Source organism: Ambystoma mexicanum, chromosome 8 (assembly GCF_040938575.1).
Source record: "Ambystoma mexicanum isolate Mex_15411 chromosome 8, UKY_AmexF1_1, whole genome shotgun sequence".
NCBI classification, from domain to species: Eukaryota; Metazoa; Chordata; class Amphibia; order Caudata; family Ambystomatidae; genus Ambystoma; species Ambystoma mexicanum.
This window is the reverse complement of record NC_090929.1, coordinates 904045944-904064466: the sequence shown is the minus strand read 5'-3', so window position 1 is coordinate 904064466 and position 18523 is coordinate 904045944. Positions and strand designations below refer to the sequence as shown.

The window sequence follows — 18523 nt, the reverse complement described above, 5'->3', positions numbered from 1 at the left end:
GTTCAGAATCCTGCGTCTGAACTGACCCCTGTACCTTTGTGACCCTTGGAACTCTCTTGACCGGACCAAGCACAGTGTCCTCCACGGAATCCAGAACCTGAGCAGTCGTGTCTGGAGAAATCTGAGTAAGAATGGCTGGGCGGATAATTTTGTATTTATTAGTTATTTATATAGCGCCTTAAGCCAAGGCGCTGTACAAATTCAATTTATAGTACAATTGAAATGAACAGGGGAGGACAATAAAAAAATATATAACTTCCAATAAGATTTAAAATACAATTCAGATTGAAGTATAAAGGTTTGTAGGGCAGCAGGAAACGTAGGGAATAAGCTGCAGAGCCAGAGGGAGAGCATTCCAGTAAAGAGGAGCAAATAGAGCAAGAACAGAAGTGAGAAGAAGCACATGGAGGGCGAGGAACAGTTAAAAGAAGGTGGGATTGAGAGCGAAGAGTGCGAGAAGGAACTTAAAATGGAACCAGAGATGTAAGATAAATAGGAGCCCCTCTGTAAAGGGATTTGAATATATGCACAGAAAGTTGAATTTTAAGTTGAGAGTGGAAGGGTAGCCATCAAAGAGACCAAAGAGGGAGATTTGCAAATAGGTAAGGAATACATGAGATATAGGAATTAAAAACAGATGTAAGAGGCGCTAGTTGAGAGACGGGAAGACCAAAGAGAAGTACAGAATAATGGAATAATTGAGAAAAGATTAGATGATTAGATGCTTAGTGGCACGCAAAGTAAGAAGAGGTCTAACTTTCCGATTATTGAAAAAATGGAAACTACAGGACCGGGATGAGATGAGCGGAGGAAAGATTAGTGTCCCGATGAAAACCAAGGTTGCGGTGGTAGGAGAAAAAAGGCAGATAAGGGGAAAAACGGGACAAAGGAAGGTGAAATGGGCTGATTATTGGGAGGGAAGAACAACACTGGTCTTAGACGGATTAAGGACAAAGAAGTGGTCCGACATCCAAGTTTTAATAGCCGAGTGACAGGCGGAGAGATGTGTAAAAGAAGAAAGATGGAATTAGTTAGGTGTCACCAGCATAAAAATGAGTCGACCCAAAAGAAGGGAGATTGGCCAAGGCAGAGGTATAGAGAGAGAAAAGGAATGGGCGTAGAACAGACCCTTGCTGAACACTGTGTGAAGAGGAATGGGATCAGAGCAAATACCAGCCCAGGATACTGGGCAAGTGTGATTAGATGGATGAGATTGAAACCATGTCATTACAGAACCCGAAAATCCAAAGGAGGAAAGGGATTGAAGTAGTGTTTGATCACTGTATCAAAAGCAGCAGATAAGTCCAAGAGTATAAGAATCGAAATTGAAGAGTGTTTATCATAGCCGGCAGAAAGAAGAGTCAGACGGAAAGAAGAGCCGGTTCCTTGGAGTGAATGTGTTGAAAACGAGACTGAAGCAAGGTAAAACAGAATTCAGAGTGACAAAGGAAGAAACCTGTGAGTAAACGAGATGTTCCAACTATTTAGAAAGGTAAGGAAGAAGAGAAATGGGCGGAAGTAAGAAGGAATGGCAGGATCCAAGGATTTTTTTTTTTTTTTTTCCGGACAGGAAGAATAATCTCAGATTTGAATATAAGAGGGAAAGTAGAAGTGTTAAGGGATATTGAGAAGACTTTTAATGTAAGAATTGAGAAGGATAGATATTAGAAGGGAATAGGATCTTTGGCAGAAGCAGTAGGATGAGTCTGGGAGAGAAGTATAGAAGTGTCAATTGGAGATCGGCGACAGAAGAAAAAAACACAGTAGTAGAAGAGGAAGGGTAAAGAGGGCGAGCAGAAGGCTGAGAAATTAGAGAAATGGCACAACAAAGAGATTTCACTTTAGAAGTCAAGAAATTAGCAAAATCGGATGCCGCAAGAGTGGAGAGAAGGGAGTGATCAGGCAGAGGTGGAGACAATAGACGAGAAAGGTATTGGAAAAGACGGCGGGGTGAGATGATTGAGAGTGCAAGAGATCAGAGTAATAGACTTTTAGAAGAAAGAAGTTCATCAGATTGCGTATGATAAGAGAACACACCCGTTTCCTGCCCCTTTCTTCTCCCCTATTCTCCATAGATTTACATGGGTGTTAGTCCTGTCTCAATCTTTCATGACCTAGATCGGTGGTGATATGGTCTTACTGTAGTAAGAATGAGAAAGCTACTAACTTGAAATTGCCTAAACATTTTGACAATGTTTAGCAACTACTGGCATAGTCCAGTCGCATAGTAAACCTACCTGAAAAGTATAACTTTGGAACTGATGACTTTAGGGTAACAGGTCCCAATCCATTTTTGGGATGAACGCACTTTGTGCTAGGGAATCCTTCTAGTGTTGCTCTATAGTGCTTCTGTAGTGTTTTTTTATTAATCTGAATAAAACTGTATTGCATTGATTTTGAACAATATGCTTTGCTATCTTCTCCGAAGGGTGAATGTGTGTATGTATCTTACAGTATATGATGTAACAATATTTGCCTGGAGGTTTCATGGCTTAGTGTGCATTTTAAAGGCCTAATACACAATTGTATATTCTGTACCTGCCTGTCATCTGCAATTATTGGTGTTTCTCTGAGTGGTGTAGGGCTACAATTAATCCACACACTCTTCTTAAGTCTAAGCCCCACAGCTCTGCTACCCTCCTTGATTGGGTTTAACTAGACTAAGTGGCTGTCCTATTCACCATAATATGCTGACTTCCCCAAATCCACCCTGAGGGTTGATTTTGGAAATCCAGCTTAACGTGCAGGCTGTGAAATGACCCACGAGCTACCGGGCACACTCCTTGGGCACTGTTTTGCCCTTTCACAGGTCGTTGGTTTGCCATCTTGGTCTTTGGCCTTTGTCAGGGTTTGAGAAAAACCCCTCCGCAGGTTTGCAACTTTCTTCTCAGTTGTCCTCTGGTTTTGGTGTAGGGTGGTGTGAGGTATAGTTTACAGCGCCTGTTCATCCTCCATTTTAGCTAAGCAATCCTGCATGTAACGTTTGCAGTTGGTACACCAGCAAAGGTTGTGAACATCCCCACACCCTTGTCCTCCACCTTCCTATCCCAAAGTCCTTGGGTGACGGATGGGTAATCCAGTGACTTTCAGACGACGAATGAAGTGTAAACTGAAAAAAATCTCTATATCATGACCCTAAAATGTTTAATTCTTACACAGGAACTGGTTCTCAGATCAAGAATAACCTATCCTTATGTGTGTTCAGCTGTGGTAGTTTGAGAACAGACCCTCCCATTACGCACAAAGCGTCATGGTGCTCCACTTCAGGCACATTATGCATGGCAGAATAATCGCATGCCTTCAGGAACATTTGGTAAAGAGAGGTAGTATTGGTCCTATATGCAGAGACTGTTGCCTGGAGGGTGGGTTGGAAGTCATGCACCTCATGCATTTGCATGTCTTGATTATACAATGCTATGTGGCTTCTTAATTGTTGCTTGGGCTATTTTGCAGCAGATTGATGTCTTGCTCTAGGACTATATTACACACTGTTAGTGCGACCCTTTCACCCCATAGTAGCATTCTTCTTGGTCACAACCTGTGATCTGATCATGCTCAATACCTAACCTGCAGCATACAAACTGTCTCCCACTGTACCTTACCTCACATCTCGCCACAACACTTCACCTACAATGGTCCCACTACTGTTTTGGGAACTCTTGTTGATTAAACCTGTTAATGGCATAACCGCCCAATGGACACTGACCACCATCTACTTATTATTCTGCTGTGTTAGTGGGCCTCAAAATGTGCACTGTGCGTTAGTCATTGGCTAGTGATGACGTGCATTTGCAGAGTAAGAAATGGTGTGATCTGTAATTTATGAGGCGAGTGACTTTTTATATTGGCTAATGGCTTGCAACTTATTTTCTTTCCTGTGGACAAAGTGAGATTGGGGTAGTGACTGATACTGCTGCTGGCACTTTGTACAGAATGCTATACAATATAATGAAACGCGTTTAACTTGAGTTTGCCAAGTGGTCCGTCTTACAGCCAGAAGATAACTTCTTTGGATATTGGGCGAACTACGAAAACTTAATTTTTATTTCATTGGTGGAAATTTCTGTGAGGCTTGTATTAAATATTGCATGCATTATTAAAATTATTTTAATGGTACTTTGATATATTTCTCATCAATCTTACATCCTGTCATTGTTTCTTTTCCTTTTTAGTAACTGGAATGAGCCCTCTTTCTCCTTATTTAAATGTGGATCCCAGATACCTTGTACAGGTAAGAAAAAAGGGCTTTACATTTTCACTCTGTAGTAAAACATTGTAACTTGTGTACAGATTATATGGTTCCAAACAAGTTATATTTCCATTTATTAGATTTTTAAAGCCTATTTTTCACCACCTCGGACACCTTGTTGCTCTAAAAGAAGAACACTAAGGCTGCAGTGTAAGACCTAGAATAAGGGTGGACTCAAGCGCATTACTGTTGGTCAATGTTGTTCCTAACTTTTGAGTGATTCGAAACCTCTTTAAGAAAAGCAAGATACTTTATTTTGTGAATGTCTGCAATTCCCACAGACGCAGCCTGTATGGATAAGGGACCACCAGAAACCATGTGGTGATGGGTCTCTGTGTCCTTGTTAAGTAATTAGCTAGGTGGTCTGCTGGCAAGGCCAAATAAGTTTAAAGGCATGAACCGGTAAAACATTTTTTATTGTCCCTACGGGTCGGCCATGTTTTTTTAAGCCTAAGTGGCTCGATTTTTAGAAAAATTCTATGGACCTTAACCGAGTTTTCGTCCATTAAACGCACGCGAAAACAGGCACCTGGGCGCTGCCATTTTGTGATAATCCTATCATTTCCCCCATTGCCCTGGCTGACCTGCTTTTGCGGCACTAAATCAAATCCCCCGCCCCTGAGCCTGACATTATCAAAACATTCATATTCCCCGCCTCTCTCCGTGACGTTCCTGTGCTGCGTAGGCAAACGCGCCCCGTCGTCTTCTGCGCGACTCCACACAGAACCCGGAAACCAACACAGATCAACTCACAACACAGCGCGCCACAATTCGGAATATGAAACTGTAATTTAAAATGAAACCGCAACACGGTGCATTTGATAAAGTACATTTATTTGACATTAAATGTTTAGAGAATATTCAGCAATTGCCATATGAACTCCGAAAGCCATTTATTTTCTTTTATCTGTATCCGCAATAACTGTTCCGTTTCATCTTGAGTCACGCGCTGTTCCTTTATGGTACACAGGGTGTTCATTTTTGTAAAAAGAATCACTTTGGAAGCACGGTGAACTGCAAGGCTGTTCCATCAACTAGGCACTAGTCCAGCGTAAAGGTTGATTTGTTGCTTCTAGCCACTAGTACAGCGTAAGGGCATGTGGGCCCTTGGCGATTGTCCCATAATATGGTGATCGTGCTCCAGTTGTTGACACGAAGCTGCAGGTGTCTGCTGAAGAATCCATCTGCCGGTGTCTCAAACAGATGGCAGTGGCAGAATGGGATCAAATACCTGTTATGAAAACAAAAAAATTATAATTAGTCTCGCTAGCCGAACTTCATTAATATTACTCATTTTATTTATTACGGCCGATCAGAAACTATTTGCTTGCAAGGATAGTTCAGTGGAGTATGTTCGTCTCTAAAATCAATGCGAAAAGTAACAAGATAAATCGAGGCCAACACACACAATGAGAAACGACTGTTTGTCTACATGCCTGTGTAATGATATGATATGGCATGTGTAACGCGCCTCTACACAAGTGTTTCAAGGCGCGACGAGGCAGGAGGGGGCGGGGGGGCAACAAGGGGAGACAGACAACGATACTACTAGGCCAGGTGTCATTCAGATCGCGCAAGGGGAGAGGGGGGCAAAAGTGCTGTCCATGGTTAGTAGAATACAAGATAAATAATAGGGCCAGCTGGTGGCAAGTGCAAGGTAAGTGCCGGGAGAAGGGGCTGAAGGATACAGAGACAGTCCCGTAGTGCTGGTAGGCAGTGCAGGGAAGAGTGGATGGGGCAAGGAACGAGATAGTTGAGACCTGTGGACCTGCATGCCCATGTGCCCACTACGAACACGTTTCCCTTTCTTTTCCTAGCTCTTCATTCATTCATTCATTTATCCATTCATTAATTCTTCATTCCGGTATAAAAGCGTCTAAAGATTTACTCACATTATATTTGAAATTTCCATTGTGTCTCTGCGTAAAGCAGTCTGTAAATCCGACTGTGCTCTTGACAACGATTTTTCGTATACTGAACTAACATGAAACTCGGTCTAGTTTCAGAATTTTCTGCCTCATCGTCTCTTACGTTATTGCACACCCCCTTCAAATGAAGTTCTTTCGGCATGGTCCCTGTCTCAAGGTCAAAAAACAATACAACCTTATACTTCCAGTGCGACTTGTGGGCCTCTTCTGGCTGCGAGCTGAAAATCAAAGCCGCTGTCCTTCGCATTCTTTATTTGCAACATCCGTAGTAAAAGGCATCTGTGAGAACTTGAAGTTTCGAATCCATCTATGTAGTGCGCCTCAATGTGAAAATGCGAACTGGCTTCTCTCCCAAATGCCACGGCCCGCTTGGCGCGTTCTAAGGCCCCCAATTTTGTCCCCGTTGTCTGCGAGCTTTGCAGCCCCAAAGAATCATAACTATGGAGACATTTAATTTTTGGATGAAGGTCAGGGAAAGTATAAAGTACCAGAGGAGTTCAGTTAAAAGTGAGATTTATTGTTTTTGTTTTATCGTTTGCAATACTCAAGCCTCCCCTCCAATAACAGTGCGCAACAGTGTGCAGCATTTACATTTACATGAGATGAGACATGAGAAAAATATATACATACACGAGGTGAATAGAGAGGGAATTCAAAGATGACACCCAGCAATTTCGCCACCCATGATGGTGAAGGTAGGGGTTAGGGTTCCAGGTACACTGTACAGTAACATTTATTTACAAAAAGGCAATCGTGTTGCAATTAATTAAACCGGGATTTGTACCTCACAACCAGCTCCCCTTTGGGTGGACATGGCACAGTTGCAATGTTCGGTGGCAACGCATCACTGCTCTGCACAGAAACGTCCAAAATTCCATATCTGCGCTTCTCTAACACAGCAACAATAAGGCCTTTCACAAAGTCGAACTGCATTTCATCATAGACTGGTTGGATCACCCATTGCTTCGTTCGTTTTGAAAAGCGCTTATTGTAGCGAGGCATCCTTACTTTACCCCTAGTCCTAGATTGTTCACGTCCGACATTGCTGTTATGGGCCAAGACCGCTAGTAGAGTGCGATGTTTCATGCCCCAATAGCTAAAATGCAAGCGCTTTGGTCTGTACTTGAGGCACATATTGTGGAACACCTCCAAACCTCCTGTGTGACAGAATTCTGTCAGTCCTCTCAAATCTTTTGATAGTTTTGTCGAAAACGTTGCTCTTACTTTATATATCCCCATGCTCCACTTGTATAATGCCGTTAACTTCTGGATCCTGAGCACCCGATTAGCCGGGCCACAGGGTGCCATGTGGACTGTGCAGCAAAGTAGTAGGCAGATCAGGCTTAGCCTGCATGCATCTGCTCCTTCGGAATAAAGTGTGCCTCTTAAAATTATATGTGTGGTTTCTGCACACAACACTTTACAGAACTAAAGGAGATGGCAGGGCGGACGGGGCAGCGTTGAAAAGGCTGGTTCAGATAGTCTCGCATGAGCCAAGCTCCTATCCCCTGTAGGTTCAGCGAGTGTGCTGCAGGGATTCTGTTGGCTCCAGGTCAAACAACCTGATATAGCTGCAAATGGGACGGATATTTCCAGGTGAGAACAGAGGACTAAAGTGCAGCCACTTTTCAGGCTCCTCAGCCGTGCCCCCATGCAACACAATTTTTGGCAAAATCAGTTATAACCTGCGCTAGGTCCCGACAATCTACTGTGTCACTCCGGAAAGGGTAATATACTCTTGAGGGGTGTGTAATGTGGGGGGGGGAAGGTGGGGAAGGTCGGATAGTGTCTGTAGCCCAATGAGAACACACGGCAACAAAGTGATCGGGAGATATAAAAGGTCTATCCTGGAGAATCACCTGTGCACATGAGTGAAATGTAAAATCCCTGCCCTCCCCATTAAATATCCAAACATCAACCCAGTTTGTGGAAAAATGCAGCAAAGATATCATTTTTACTCAAACATCCTGTCCCTTTTCCTCCATCCTTGTGGACATCCCCGCAACATGGGGATGGTACCGGAACCTTATGGCATTGAAAAATTGAGCTTCCCCATTAAATTTAGCATGGCGTGTGGGGGTGCGGCCTCAGGCGTGGGAATGCTGTGCCGATTCCCCGCTTTCCGGAGCCTCTCCCTATGGATGCATGCCACAAAGTTTGCATCTGACGTACAGGAGCGGATCCTGGAGCTCCCCTTTGAGGGCGTGGACCTTTTTCATTCGTACACTGGAATTGAAGCTCCACTCCGCCAAGTCTTGCTAATGTTATCATCCTGACAAAACCTGGACTGAATTCCTTCCCACAGTCCCAGGGCAGGACTCGATAACCTGCGCTTTCTCCGGCTTCCAGGGGTTCCGAGACCACGGTCTATGGAAGCTTGACGGGTCGCCCAGCGACAACAGGAGAAAGCAGCAGAGGACGTTGCATGGGTTTTTCCGCTCCCCCTCCTCTGCCAGTAACGTCCAGGTTGGGGAAACGCAGCTCGCCTGTGGGGTGGGTGGGGGTGGCTGTTTGGCTCTTTTCCAGGACACCTGTAAGTGTCTCTTCACCAATCCATGGATCCTCTCTGTAGTCTACACAGGCTTCAGTCTTCATCTTCGTCATATTGTGTCCACAGGTCTTCTACGGGCGGTCCTTTCACTCTTGGAGATGCATGTGATCAAAGCCTTTTGTAGACATGGGGGAAGGGGGGAGGAGGGCTTTGGTTACTATTCCAGGATTGTTGCGCTACCCAAGGAAAAACTAGGCTGGCCTGAGGGTAGTCCCGGACCTGTCGTTTTTGAATCTGTCTTTACCGCTGGGACACTTCAAGAAGATAACTACCGCGCTCATAGCAGACTGTGTGCAGGGGACTGGATGTGTTCCCTGAACCTAAAGGATGGGTACATGCATGCTCCTACATCAACGGCATCAGAAGTTTCTGCAGGTCACGATTGTCTGACCACTTTCAGTAAAAGGTGCTGCCCTTTGGCCTGTCGTGTCTTGACGAAGTTGATGAGCGTAGTGGGGGGTCTCCTCGGCTTGGAGGGCCATCATCTATACCCTTACTTGGACGACTGGCTGGTTAGAGTGGGGTCACCCGAAGGGTTTGGGCACTCCTGCCAGAGACTATCCTTCATCAGCTGGGTTTTTCCCTCAACCTGAGGAAGTCACAGTTGTGCCCATCTCAGGAATTGGTCTTCCTAGGGGTGCGTTGGAATACGTAACGTTCAGTGGGTGTTTCCGACGCCCGAGAGGCTTCTGTCCCTCCGCAAAGAGGTGGGGCACTTTCTGGCCAACACTACCACCATGGCATGGTGATTCCAGCACATTATGGGCCGGATGGCCTCCTGCATGCTCACTGTACAGCACGCTCGCCTCAAGATGAAGCGCCTTCAGCTCCACCTGGCGGCCAATTGATCCCGAAACTACTGTTCCTTCTGTCAGATCTTGGCTGGTGATGGCAATGTTGCAGAAGGAGCCCCCTTCACCCGACCGGAGCCTATACTGGTGGTGACGATGGACTCCTCTCTTTCGGGCTGGGGGTCTACTCTGGAGGGCTATGCGATTGATGGCGCATGGTCCAGGTCTGAAGGCCTCCTGCATATCATTCTGTTTGAAGTCAGGGCAGTGGACCTTGCCCGCAAGGCATTTTTGCCCATCATCCGGGACAAGGCTGTTCTGCTCAGGATGGACAATTGTACTAGAATGTTCCAACATGAAGAAGCAGGTTGGCACCCGTACCCCCGCCCTTCTCCCATCTCCCTCCTCTGCATGGAGGTGGTTTCGATCTGGGAATGTGCCCTGTCAGATGGGATTTCAGCAGCCCCTCTGCAGGGGACGGCAATGCAGAAGCGGACCAGCTGAGTGGCTTGGGGTTCAACACCAAAGAGTGGGAGTTGTATGACAACTCCTTGTTGTTGCCGCCCCTGTTTCAGTGTGGGGAGTTCGTGGACCTGGATTTGTTCACATCTGCCCTGAATGTCGAGTGCCCCCAGTTTGCCTCATGGGCAGGTCGGGGATAACTGGGAGACTCCTTTCAGATCTGTTGGCACGTCCACAGGTGTTATGCGTTCCCACCCACCCCTCTGCTCCAATGGACCCTCAAAGTTCTTAACCTCGGTGGGCTGCAGCTTCGTCCTGGTTGCTCCCTCTGGCCTTTGAGACCCTGGATTTCGGGTTTGCTGAAGTTGTGCTCCCAGGGACCCGTCCATCTTCCGATCCCCAGCAGGGGTTTCCCCAACACAGCAGGGCTGGGCATCGGAACGTCAGGACCTGGCCAAATTGGCCATGGAGGCTTCAGCATGCTCAATTTTCAGATGACAACTGGGACATCATTCAGTAGGCCAGGAGGCCCTCTACTCCGTCCCCGAGTAAATGGACTAGGTACTGCCATTGAGCTCGCAACAAAGGTCTGGACCCTGTCATGTGGCTTATGGATGACTTGCTGTCCTTTTCAGCACACCTGGCTAGCTCTGGAGTTCAGGTGGATACATACTGTACGTATTTGGCGGCCATTGGGGCTTACAAGAATTCCCCTGAGCATTGTTTTCGGCAGCCAACCCAGTGGTTAAGGCCCACCTTAAGGGGTTGTCTAGGCATATTTCCCTGGTGCATAGGCCGCATCCGGTCTGAGATCTGTGTGGTTCTTGCAGCTTTTCAATGCAATCCTTTCAAAATGACGGCGTCTGTTGCCATCCGCTTGGTGACGCTAAACTGTTTTATTGGTGGCTCTCAACTGTGCTCGCGGGTTAGAAAGCTGCAGGCATCCTTTGTGGGAGCCCTTCACCATGTTTCACAACGACGAGGTCATCTTGCGTACTTGCCCATATTTCTTACCCAAGGTGGTCCCTATGTTCCATCTGTATCAAGGGATCGGTCTGCTGTGTTCTTCCTGAACCCATAGTCTGAGGCAGAGGGGGCCCCTACACTCATTGGACCTCAAGAGGGTCCTCCAGGTTTATCTCTCTTGGACGAAAGCCTTCAGTAGGTCCGAGGCATTGTTTGTGACTTTTGGGAGCTTCTCTCCCGGCTCTGAGGCTTCCATCACCCATTGGATGGTTCGGGCCATTTCAGAAGTCTATACAGCCATAGGCAAACCTGTTACTGAGGGGGTCTATGGCCATGCGGTCAGTTAAGGCCACGGCCGTCGCATTTTAGAAAACTGCTTCTTGGGATGTCATCAGCAAGGTGGCTACTTGAGCCACTCCGACTCACTGGAGACCAGCTCCAGGCAAGATGCAGTTTGGTCAGGCGGTTCTGAAGAAATTTTTCGCTTTGTCATAGATATGAGGTAGGTTGTGTCAGCACCACCCTAAGTTCGGTGGAATCGCCCACACGGATGGAGGAAAGGGGGGACGGGATGTAGGAGTAATTAGTTACTCACTGTAGCGACTAGACTAGTCATAGGCCCCTTTCCTCCATTCGTCCCACCTAGCTTACCCCGCTAGTATGCCAGGGGCTAATATATACCAAGAGTAGCCAGGTATCTTAAGTGTGGGATGTGTTCAAAGGGGACTGAGGTGAGGCGCCGGAGGGCGGAGCTTCGGTGGGGCGTGCATTCCCACGCTGTACTAAATTTTCAAGGGGAAGCTCAATTTTTTTTCACTGCCAAAGGTTCCAGTACAGACCCCATGTTGGACACCCACAAGGATTCGAGAAACCCACAAGGTTGGAAGAAAGTACTCTAGTCACTACCTTTTTTAGAGGATGAGTGGTCTTGTCCGCATTCGGGTTAGGGACCAGATTAAAATCTCAGCCCCTCTTTAAATGTTGATGTGATGTGGGTATCGAGGCACTAAATTGACATTTGTTGGGGGTGTAAAGTGAAATCTGGGTGAATCTTTGGCCATATAAGATACCCTTAATGCAAACATATATCCCTTGGAGACCCCACAATGCCTTCACGGTGGGGAACTGCACTTTTCTAGCCAGAAGTATAGCTACCCCTCCCATTTTCATCCTTCCCATAGCAAAATACTGACACGAGTAGGTCCTGTGCAATAGTCTCACACCCGAGCCGTAGACCAGTCGGACAATTTTTTTAAGCCCTGATTTCCTCTTTGTGGGGGAATTTAGCCCCTGGATGTTCCATGTGTCTGTACGAATTACCAAACAAGTTAATGCAACAGCCTCAGCCTACACATCCAAACTGATTAATGCCTGCAGACCCCTCCTGTCCCCTGACAACTGTGCTTATCCATCCAAAACTTGCTATGCCCTATACTTGGGTACTAATACACGCAATACATGTGCTTCAAAATAATACACTTGGAGCGGCATTGAACATCCCAAGAGCCAATCACATCTCTGCAGCAAGATGTAATGCCCATTGGCTCCCAGTGCAGGACAGAATCTCATTCAAAACTCTACCCATCACGCACAAATGCCTATCTAACTCTGCCCCTAAATATCTCGTAGATAAATTCTCCAGATATCAACTCAACAGGCCCACTCGCTCGACCCATTCACACTGCTGAAACCTTCCCAGATTTAAGCTACAAAAAACTGGGGGCAACAGCTTCCCAGTACTAGCAGCTAAATTGTGGAGTTCCTTGCCCATAGCCATCAGAACAGAACCCTCCTTCTGGACGTTGCGAAACAAATTGAAAACATGCCTCTTTGCTCACGATTAATAAGATGCTGTTGATAAAAAAATTACAAATGTTCACTATAAAATGCCTGTCTATCTGAATTTTACCTTAATTGGTATGTTAGCTATCTACCTGTATTTTACTTTTATTGTCATGTTTGCAATGTGCCTGTAAACTATATTGCATTTATACTGTGTGACTAATGCGCCCAGATACCTCCGGGTTGTGTGCGCTATGTAAATTAACAAATAAATTAGCTAAGATGGTCCCCCAGTCGTATGAACATATACTTTAACATACTTTGTGCTGCCGACCCCACAGCCAAATTTCTTAACCTCAGTAACAAACCTCCCTCCATCTTAACGCAAAACCACAAACCAAAACCTATCCAATACCACAACCTAAGTCTGTACAGGAACATCTCTCTGGTCGGATTTACTAACTTGGAGGGTGGTGTTCGGCAAATATAAGGGGAGAACCCCTTCCTGGACAGCTCCCCCCCCCCCCCCCCTCCAGCACCCAATACACTGTTACAAGCAGCAAGCTACTCCCGGAAAGCACATTATAGAACAATTTAACCCCAAGAGCCAACCAAGACCATGAGTGACCGATTCTGAATTGGCCAAAAGAGATCTCTCTTGCCCTGATCTCTCGTTCTGCATTAAAATCATGACATATGTCATGCTTTATGGTGCAAGGTGGTCCAAGGCTTCCATTCTATTTGGCTGAGCCCAGTGCTGTTGTTGGGCCGGATCTGGCGGCTCCCCAATCCTGCTGAATCCATTCCTGGGTACACTTGCATTTATTTTCGAATGCTGCAGTGCATTCCATGTGTTTGTGCCGGGGCCTGGATTTGAACTGTGGTCATTTGGTTGAGAGGTGAGACACTTCACCCACAAGACCACTTCAGGGTCTGTGCAGGAGTGCTTTGAAATATCATGCCCGTGTTCCACTGTACAGGAAATCGTGATGTGCTTTTATTTGGGGCGGGGGTGTTTAAAAGTCATTCTCCACCCCTGGATAAGACGTATTTTTAAAACAATGTATTTTTATAGGCTTTTACATAAATCGCAATCCCCGCTCCCTGCCCTCCCCTATCAGTTTCCATCTCTGCCTCCCACCCCAGTTCTAATGTATACATCTGAGTCTTTACAAATCTTGGACATTATATGAAACAATGGTGCCCACACAATCTACATAGTCACCTTGCAGATACTCCAAGACCATCCCACAGTCTTTATGAAACCTCTCTCCAACCCCCTGTATGCTGTACGTGATCCACTCCATTGCCAGTAACCACCACAACTTCTGCCACACTCAACCCCTGGGGGCCTGTCCCTGTTTCAATCATTTCGCTATAACCAACCATGCTGCTATCCTCATTAAACTCCTTTCTCTGGGCTTTAGTGGGAAGGCTGATTCCAGGATCAAATAGTCTGCGCATCCACTCCCTAGGTCTGAGGGGTGTATCGGACGTGCCCATGGCTTGTATCTGGGAGTAGATCTCTGCTTAAAAGGCGGCCAATGCAGGGCATTCCCACCATACATGCTTCCAACCCCCCCGCTCCCCTCCTCCACCACCCCCCCAACACTCCACTGAGGACGCTGCTTACATACAACGTAATCTTACCGGTGTATAGTGCCACTGCATCGCTACTTTGTACCATATGTTTCTAAGCTGTATGGCCCTCGTCATCTTGGGGGTAGTCCCGAAAGGTTCTTTGTGCTTGGCAGGGACTCGCTCCCAGCGTATTCTCCCACTGTTCATGTACACCCACTGTGTAGTAGGAGCTTATAAACCATCAACATCCTATATTTAGCTCCTGTGTGTAGTAATACATTTTTAAAACTTAGTCGGTTCCCTGGTTGCTGCCCGCTTGACTGTAGCTTCCGACTGCCAGTGTCTCAGTTGACAGTACCCCATGCTATCACCTTACGTGAGCCCCAAGGATTGCTTGCACACTACAAATGTAGGTATCCCAGTCCCCTGTGCCATGTCTCCCAACAGCCCACTTTATGCCATTGATGGAAGGAGCCCTGCACCATCCAAGGGTGAAATGTGGGTTCCCAAATAGTGGCGTGAACAGTGATGTGTATAAGGATAGGGTGCTTTGCCCCAACAGCCTGCCCCAAGTGTCGCCCACCACTGCCAGCACTTACTTGACTCAGGTATGTTTTCGTGGTGGGGGGGTGCGGCCCTATCCTGTTGTCGAATGCATAGAACCCCCACTTAGGGGCTCCCTGCCACTGCTCTATCCATTCTGGCCCATGGTTTAGATAGATTTCCCAGAGAACCACTATCTAACCACCCTAAGCTAGTGCGCCTCGTAATACTTGGCAACGGAAGCCCTAAGCCCCCTTTGCCTCGAGGAGCCATCAATACAGGTAAGTGCTTCCGCTGGTGTTTATTTTTCCATACGAACACTGACAACCGGTTTGTTCAGTGCCACAAAAAATGCCCTTGGTACCGAGATTGGTAAGGCCTGGAAATAGTAGGGGACTCTTGGCAGTGTGACCATTTTCACTGTTGCAATATGGCCCAATCACGATGGAGCGGATTCCATTTTTCCAGGTCCTCTTTAATCTGTCGCATCAACTCTGGATAGTTTCTCTCATAAAGCTGCTATAGTGCTCATTATATTGATCCCCAGATACTTTATAGACCTGCTAGCCTGGGCAAAGGGAGAGTACCCTGCCAGGGAGTCCCTGTGTGCCGGTGTGAGTGCCAGACACAAATTCTGATTTCTACAAATTAATTTGAAGTCCTGCTACTCATTACACCCCTCGTTGTTCTGCTACCAGTGCCGGTATCAACTTCTGTGGAGCTGTCGGGGTCATTCACATGTCGGCAAATGCGACCACTTTATGATCAATTCTGGGTTGAGGCTGAGCATTTTAAGCAGCGGCTCTAGATAGATTGCGTAGGGCATGGTGGACAGTGGCGGGCACCCTTTAGGCCTCCCTCCCATTTGTATGCACCTGGACAGCAGGATGTTCACCAAAGTCACATTGTGGGTTCCTATAGAGCCCCACCTTCGCAAAAAGTTGCCACCAACTCCTGTGTGCTCCATTGCACATAAAAAATACTTCCACTCGACGTGGTCAAACTTTCTTTCGGCGTCCAACGAAATTGACGGACAGGATCTGCCTCTGTCTTTTCCACCAGGTGGCAAATCCGTCTGGTGTTATCAAAGGTCTGCTGCCCCACAATGAACCCTGATCGTGATCGATCAGTTTCGGAAGCAATGAGGAGAACCTAGCAGTCAATATATCAGTTTATAAGTTGGCATCAATATTCATCAGTGCGATGGGCCTACACAATCTGCACATAGCCGGATCCAATCTGCACATAGCCGGATCCTTGTTCGGTTTCTTAAACACTACCACCTTAGTCTCTGTCATAGATTGCATGATGGATCCCGAGGCCGCAATCAAATTAAACCATTTTGTGACACTTGGTGTCAATTTGCTTCTGAATGTCTTTTAGAATAATGCCGGGAACCTGTCTGGTCGCTTTCTCTAGTGGAAGAGCTTTACTTGTGCTTCCACTTCTCCTCCTCTAGCCTTACTCTCTTGTCAGCTTTGGTACTGGTAGGGTCTCTAAATACTCATTTTTTCCTGTGTCGTTGGGCTCCCCAACGTATACAGGGACTCGTAATATGAAAATGACCCCACTATAATCTCTGTAACTCATCATCGAGCCGTCTGGTTGCTTTATCATGAGGATGTTCTGAGCGGCCATTGCTGACATTAATTGCTGTGCCAACTGCTGATCTGCTTTGTTTGCGCTGAGATAGTATCTTTGCTTGGCCCGCAATAGGGGCATTTCAACTTTGCGAGTTTGTTTTAAGTCAAGCTGGACCGGATATGTTTCAACTTTCTGTATAAAGGCCTTGTGGGCTTGTCCGCCAGGGCCCGCATAATCTCCCCAAGCTGCGCCTCCAACTCCGCCTCCATTCTGCCCCATTGTTTCTCACTCTGCGCCTTAATCCCTATCATTTCTCTTTGTATCACTACTTTAGGGGGCGTCATTATACACAAAGTTATAGGTTGGCTAGGGGGTGTGAAACCTGGCCAGTAACTGTCTCTGAAGGCTATCGGCAACCCTGCCATCTTCTCCTGGGTATTGGCCTGGTACAGCTTGAAGAACTGCCTCAGTCGGACCTTAACTTTGTCCACCTTCCATTAGGATGTGCAATTTTTTTGGTGTGCCTGAATTCCCACTTTCCTGCGCTTAACCAGGGAGTTCAACCCCCTTACATTATGGGATAAAACCGTGAACATGTACTGTGATGTGGTGCTGTGTCCCTTGAGTGTACAGTAGTTCAAATGGGAAGGTCCATTTATATCGGATCTGCTTCACATTCAGTGCTCTCGTTACCGGTCCCATGGCTCTGATTTCTGTAGGGATGTCGGCGGCAAGTCCTCAAATAATTGAATCGATGACCTATTCACAGTAATGTCCGCCTGGCCGCGTGCCGCTCTCAAATGAGGACACTGCAACAGACATTCCGCGGCCTTGCCCCTGGTTGCATCCGCCTGGGACCTACTCTGTGGAATTGGTTCACCGCCACTGCCGATGTAGGTTAGCAGGTCCCCGAAGGCTTGTTGCCCTCAGATCTGTGTTTTGAACAGTCTAGCTAAGGCCCTTTTCTCGATTTTAAACCGGCACAACTGGTTATCCAGGAGCTCCACCTGTATTTGCATGTTGTGGGTCGCCCGTCCCACCTGCTCCAATAGTTCAGTTTTACCTTGCTGCCTCAGAGACGTCCTTCAAAGCGTTGCCCCTCGCAAGAGTTTGCTGCCCGTCCGCCCGCTACTTCCAGCACCTCTCCAGCTGTCCTTCCTGAAGACAGGGGTGCTTCCTTGACCATACTCGCATACCCTTCCCCTTTACTCCAGGCATCTGGGGGGCAGAGCCCTGCCCCACTTTTCCCACCTCTGACAAGGGGCCGCTTCCACCCCTGAAGGGAGAGTCCACGCCCTATTTGTTTCCTCTTGCTCCTCATGCCGCCCAATGTATTACCGGAGCTGCCGTCTGGGCCTCCTATACATAGCTGCCAGTACCCTTGAGGGAGCCCTCTCCTTGGGCCCGAAGGTGTAGTCTGTAGCTCCTGCTCCCTGGGGTCACATATTCCTCCCATCACGATGGGCGTTGGGGTTTTCAACCTCTTATCCACACCACGCTGTCTTTGTTATGTTTGGCATTTATATAGCGCTCTATATATCATTGTTATGACCTCAAATCGCTGGTAGGTTGAACGCCCCCTGGGACCGTAGTCCAGGTCAGTGAACGTAATAAGGTGTTGCACAGTGCTTGGGAGCACCAGTTATGTGTGCAGCTGATGTAATTGCCTGATGGTAGCTGCATCCTAGCACTAGGTGTGGTGGTATTGATATCAGTTGAATGTGTGCAATCTGGTGGGTGGACACCAAGACTGGGTTCTGGCTGCCTTGGGCCTGTTGGACGCTTGTGTGCAGCTGGGCCGGTTTGTCATGGGATATAGCTGCGTATTAGTAGAATGATGAAGTGATGTGTGTTAATGTTTGTATGTGAGCAGCTAGGCTGAAATTGATTGAGGGGTATAGCTGCACTCTAATTGAGGGTTGTAGAGAAAGAGAGTAAGCGTAGTGATATGGGAGGTGAGTGTGGGTTGAGTTATGATATAAAACATGGGTAAGAAACTTACATAACTATCTCCGTTGGAATTTTCTAGGTGAGTCGAGCGGGTGAGAGCAATTCTAAGTGTGCAGCGCATGCACCCGAGTCATAG

The 18523-nt window shown here is 47.0% G+C and overlaps 1 protein-coding gene across 1 annotated transcript in view; it reads left to right on the top strand.

Moving 5' to 3' along the window:
• LOC138472562 (mitochondrial import inner membrane translocase subunit Tim23) overlaps nt 1–18523 on the top strand; it is a 540823-nt gene that overhangs the window by 13853 nt on the left and 508447 nt on the right. Inside the window, exon 2 of the mRNA XM_069610797.1 lies at nt 4173–4231. Coding sequence (XP_069466898.1) covers nt 4173–4231 — 59 coding nt within the window. The remainder of the gene's footprint in view (nt 1–4172; nt 4232–18523) is intronic.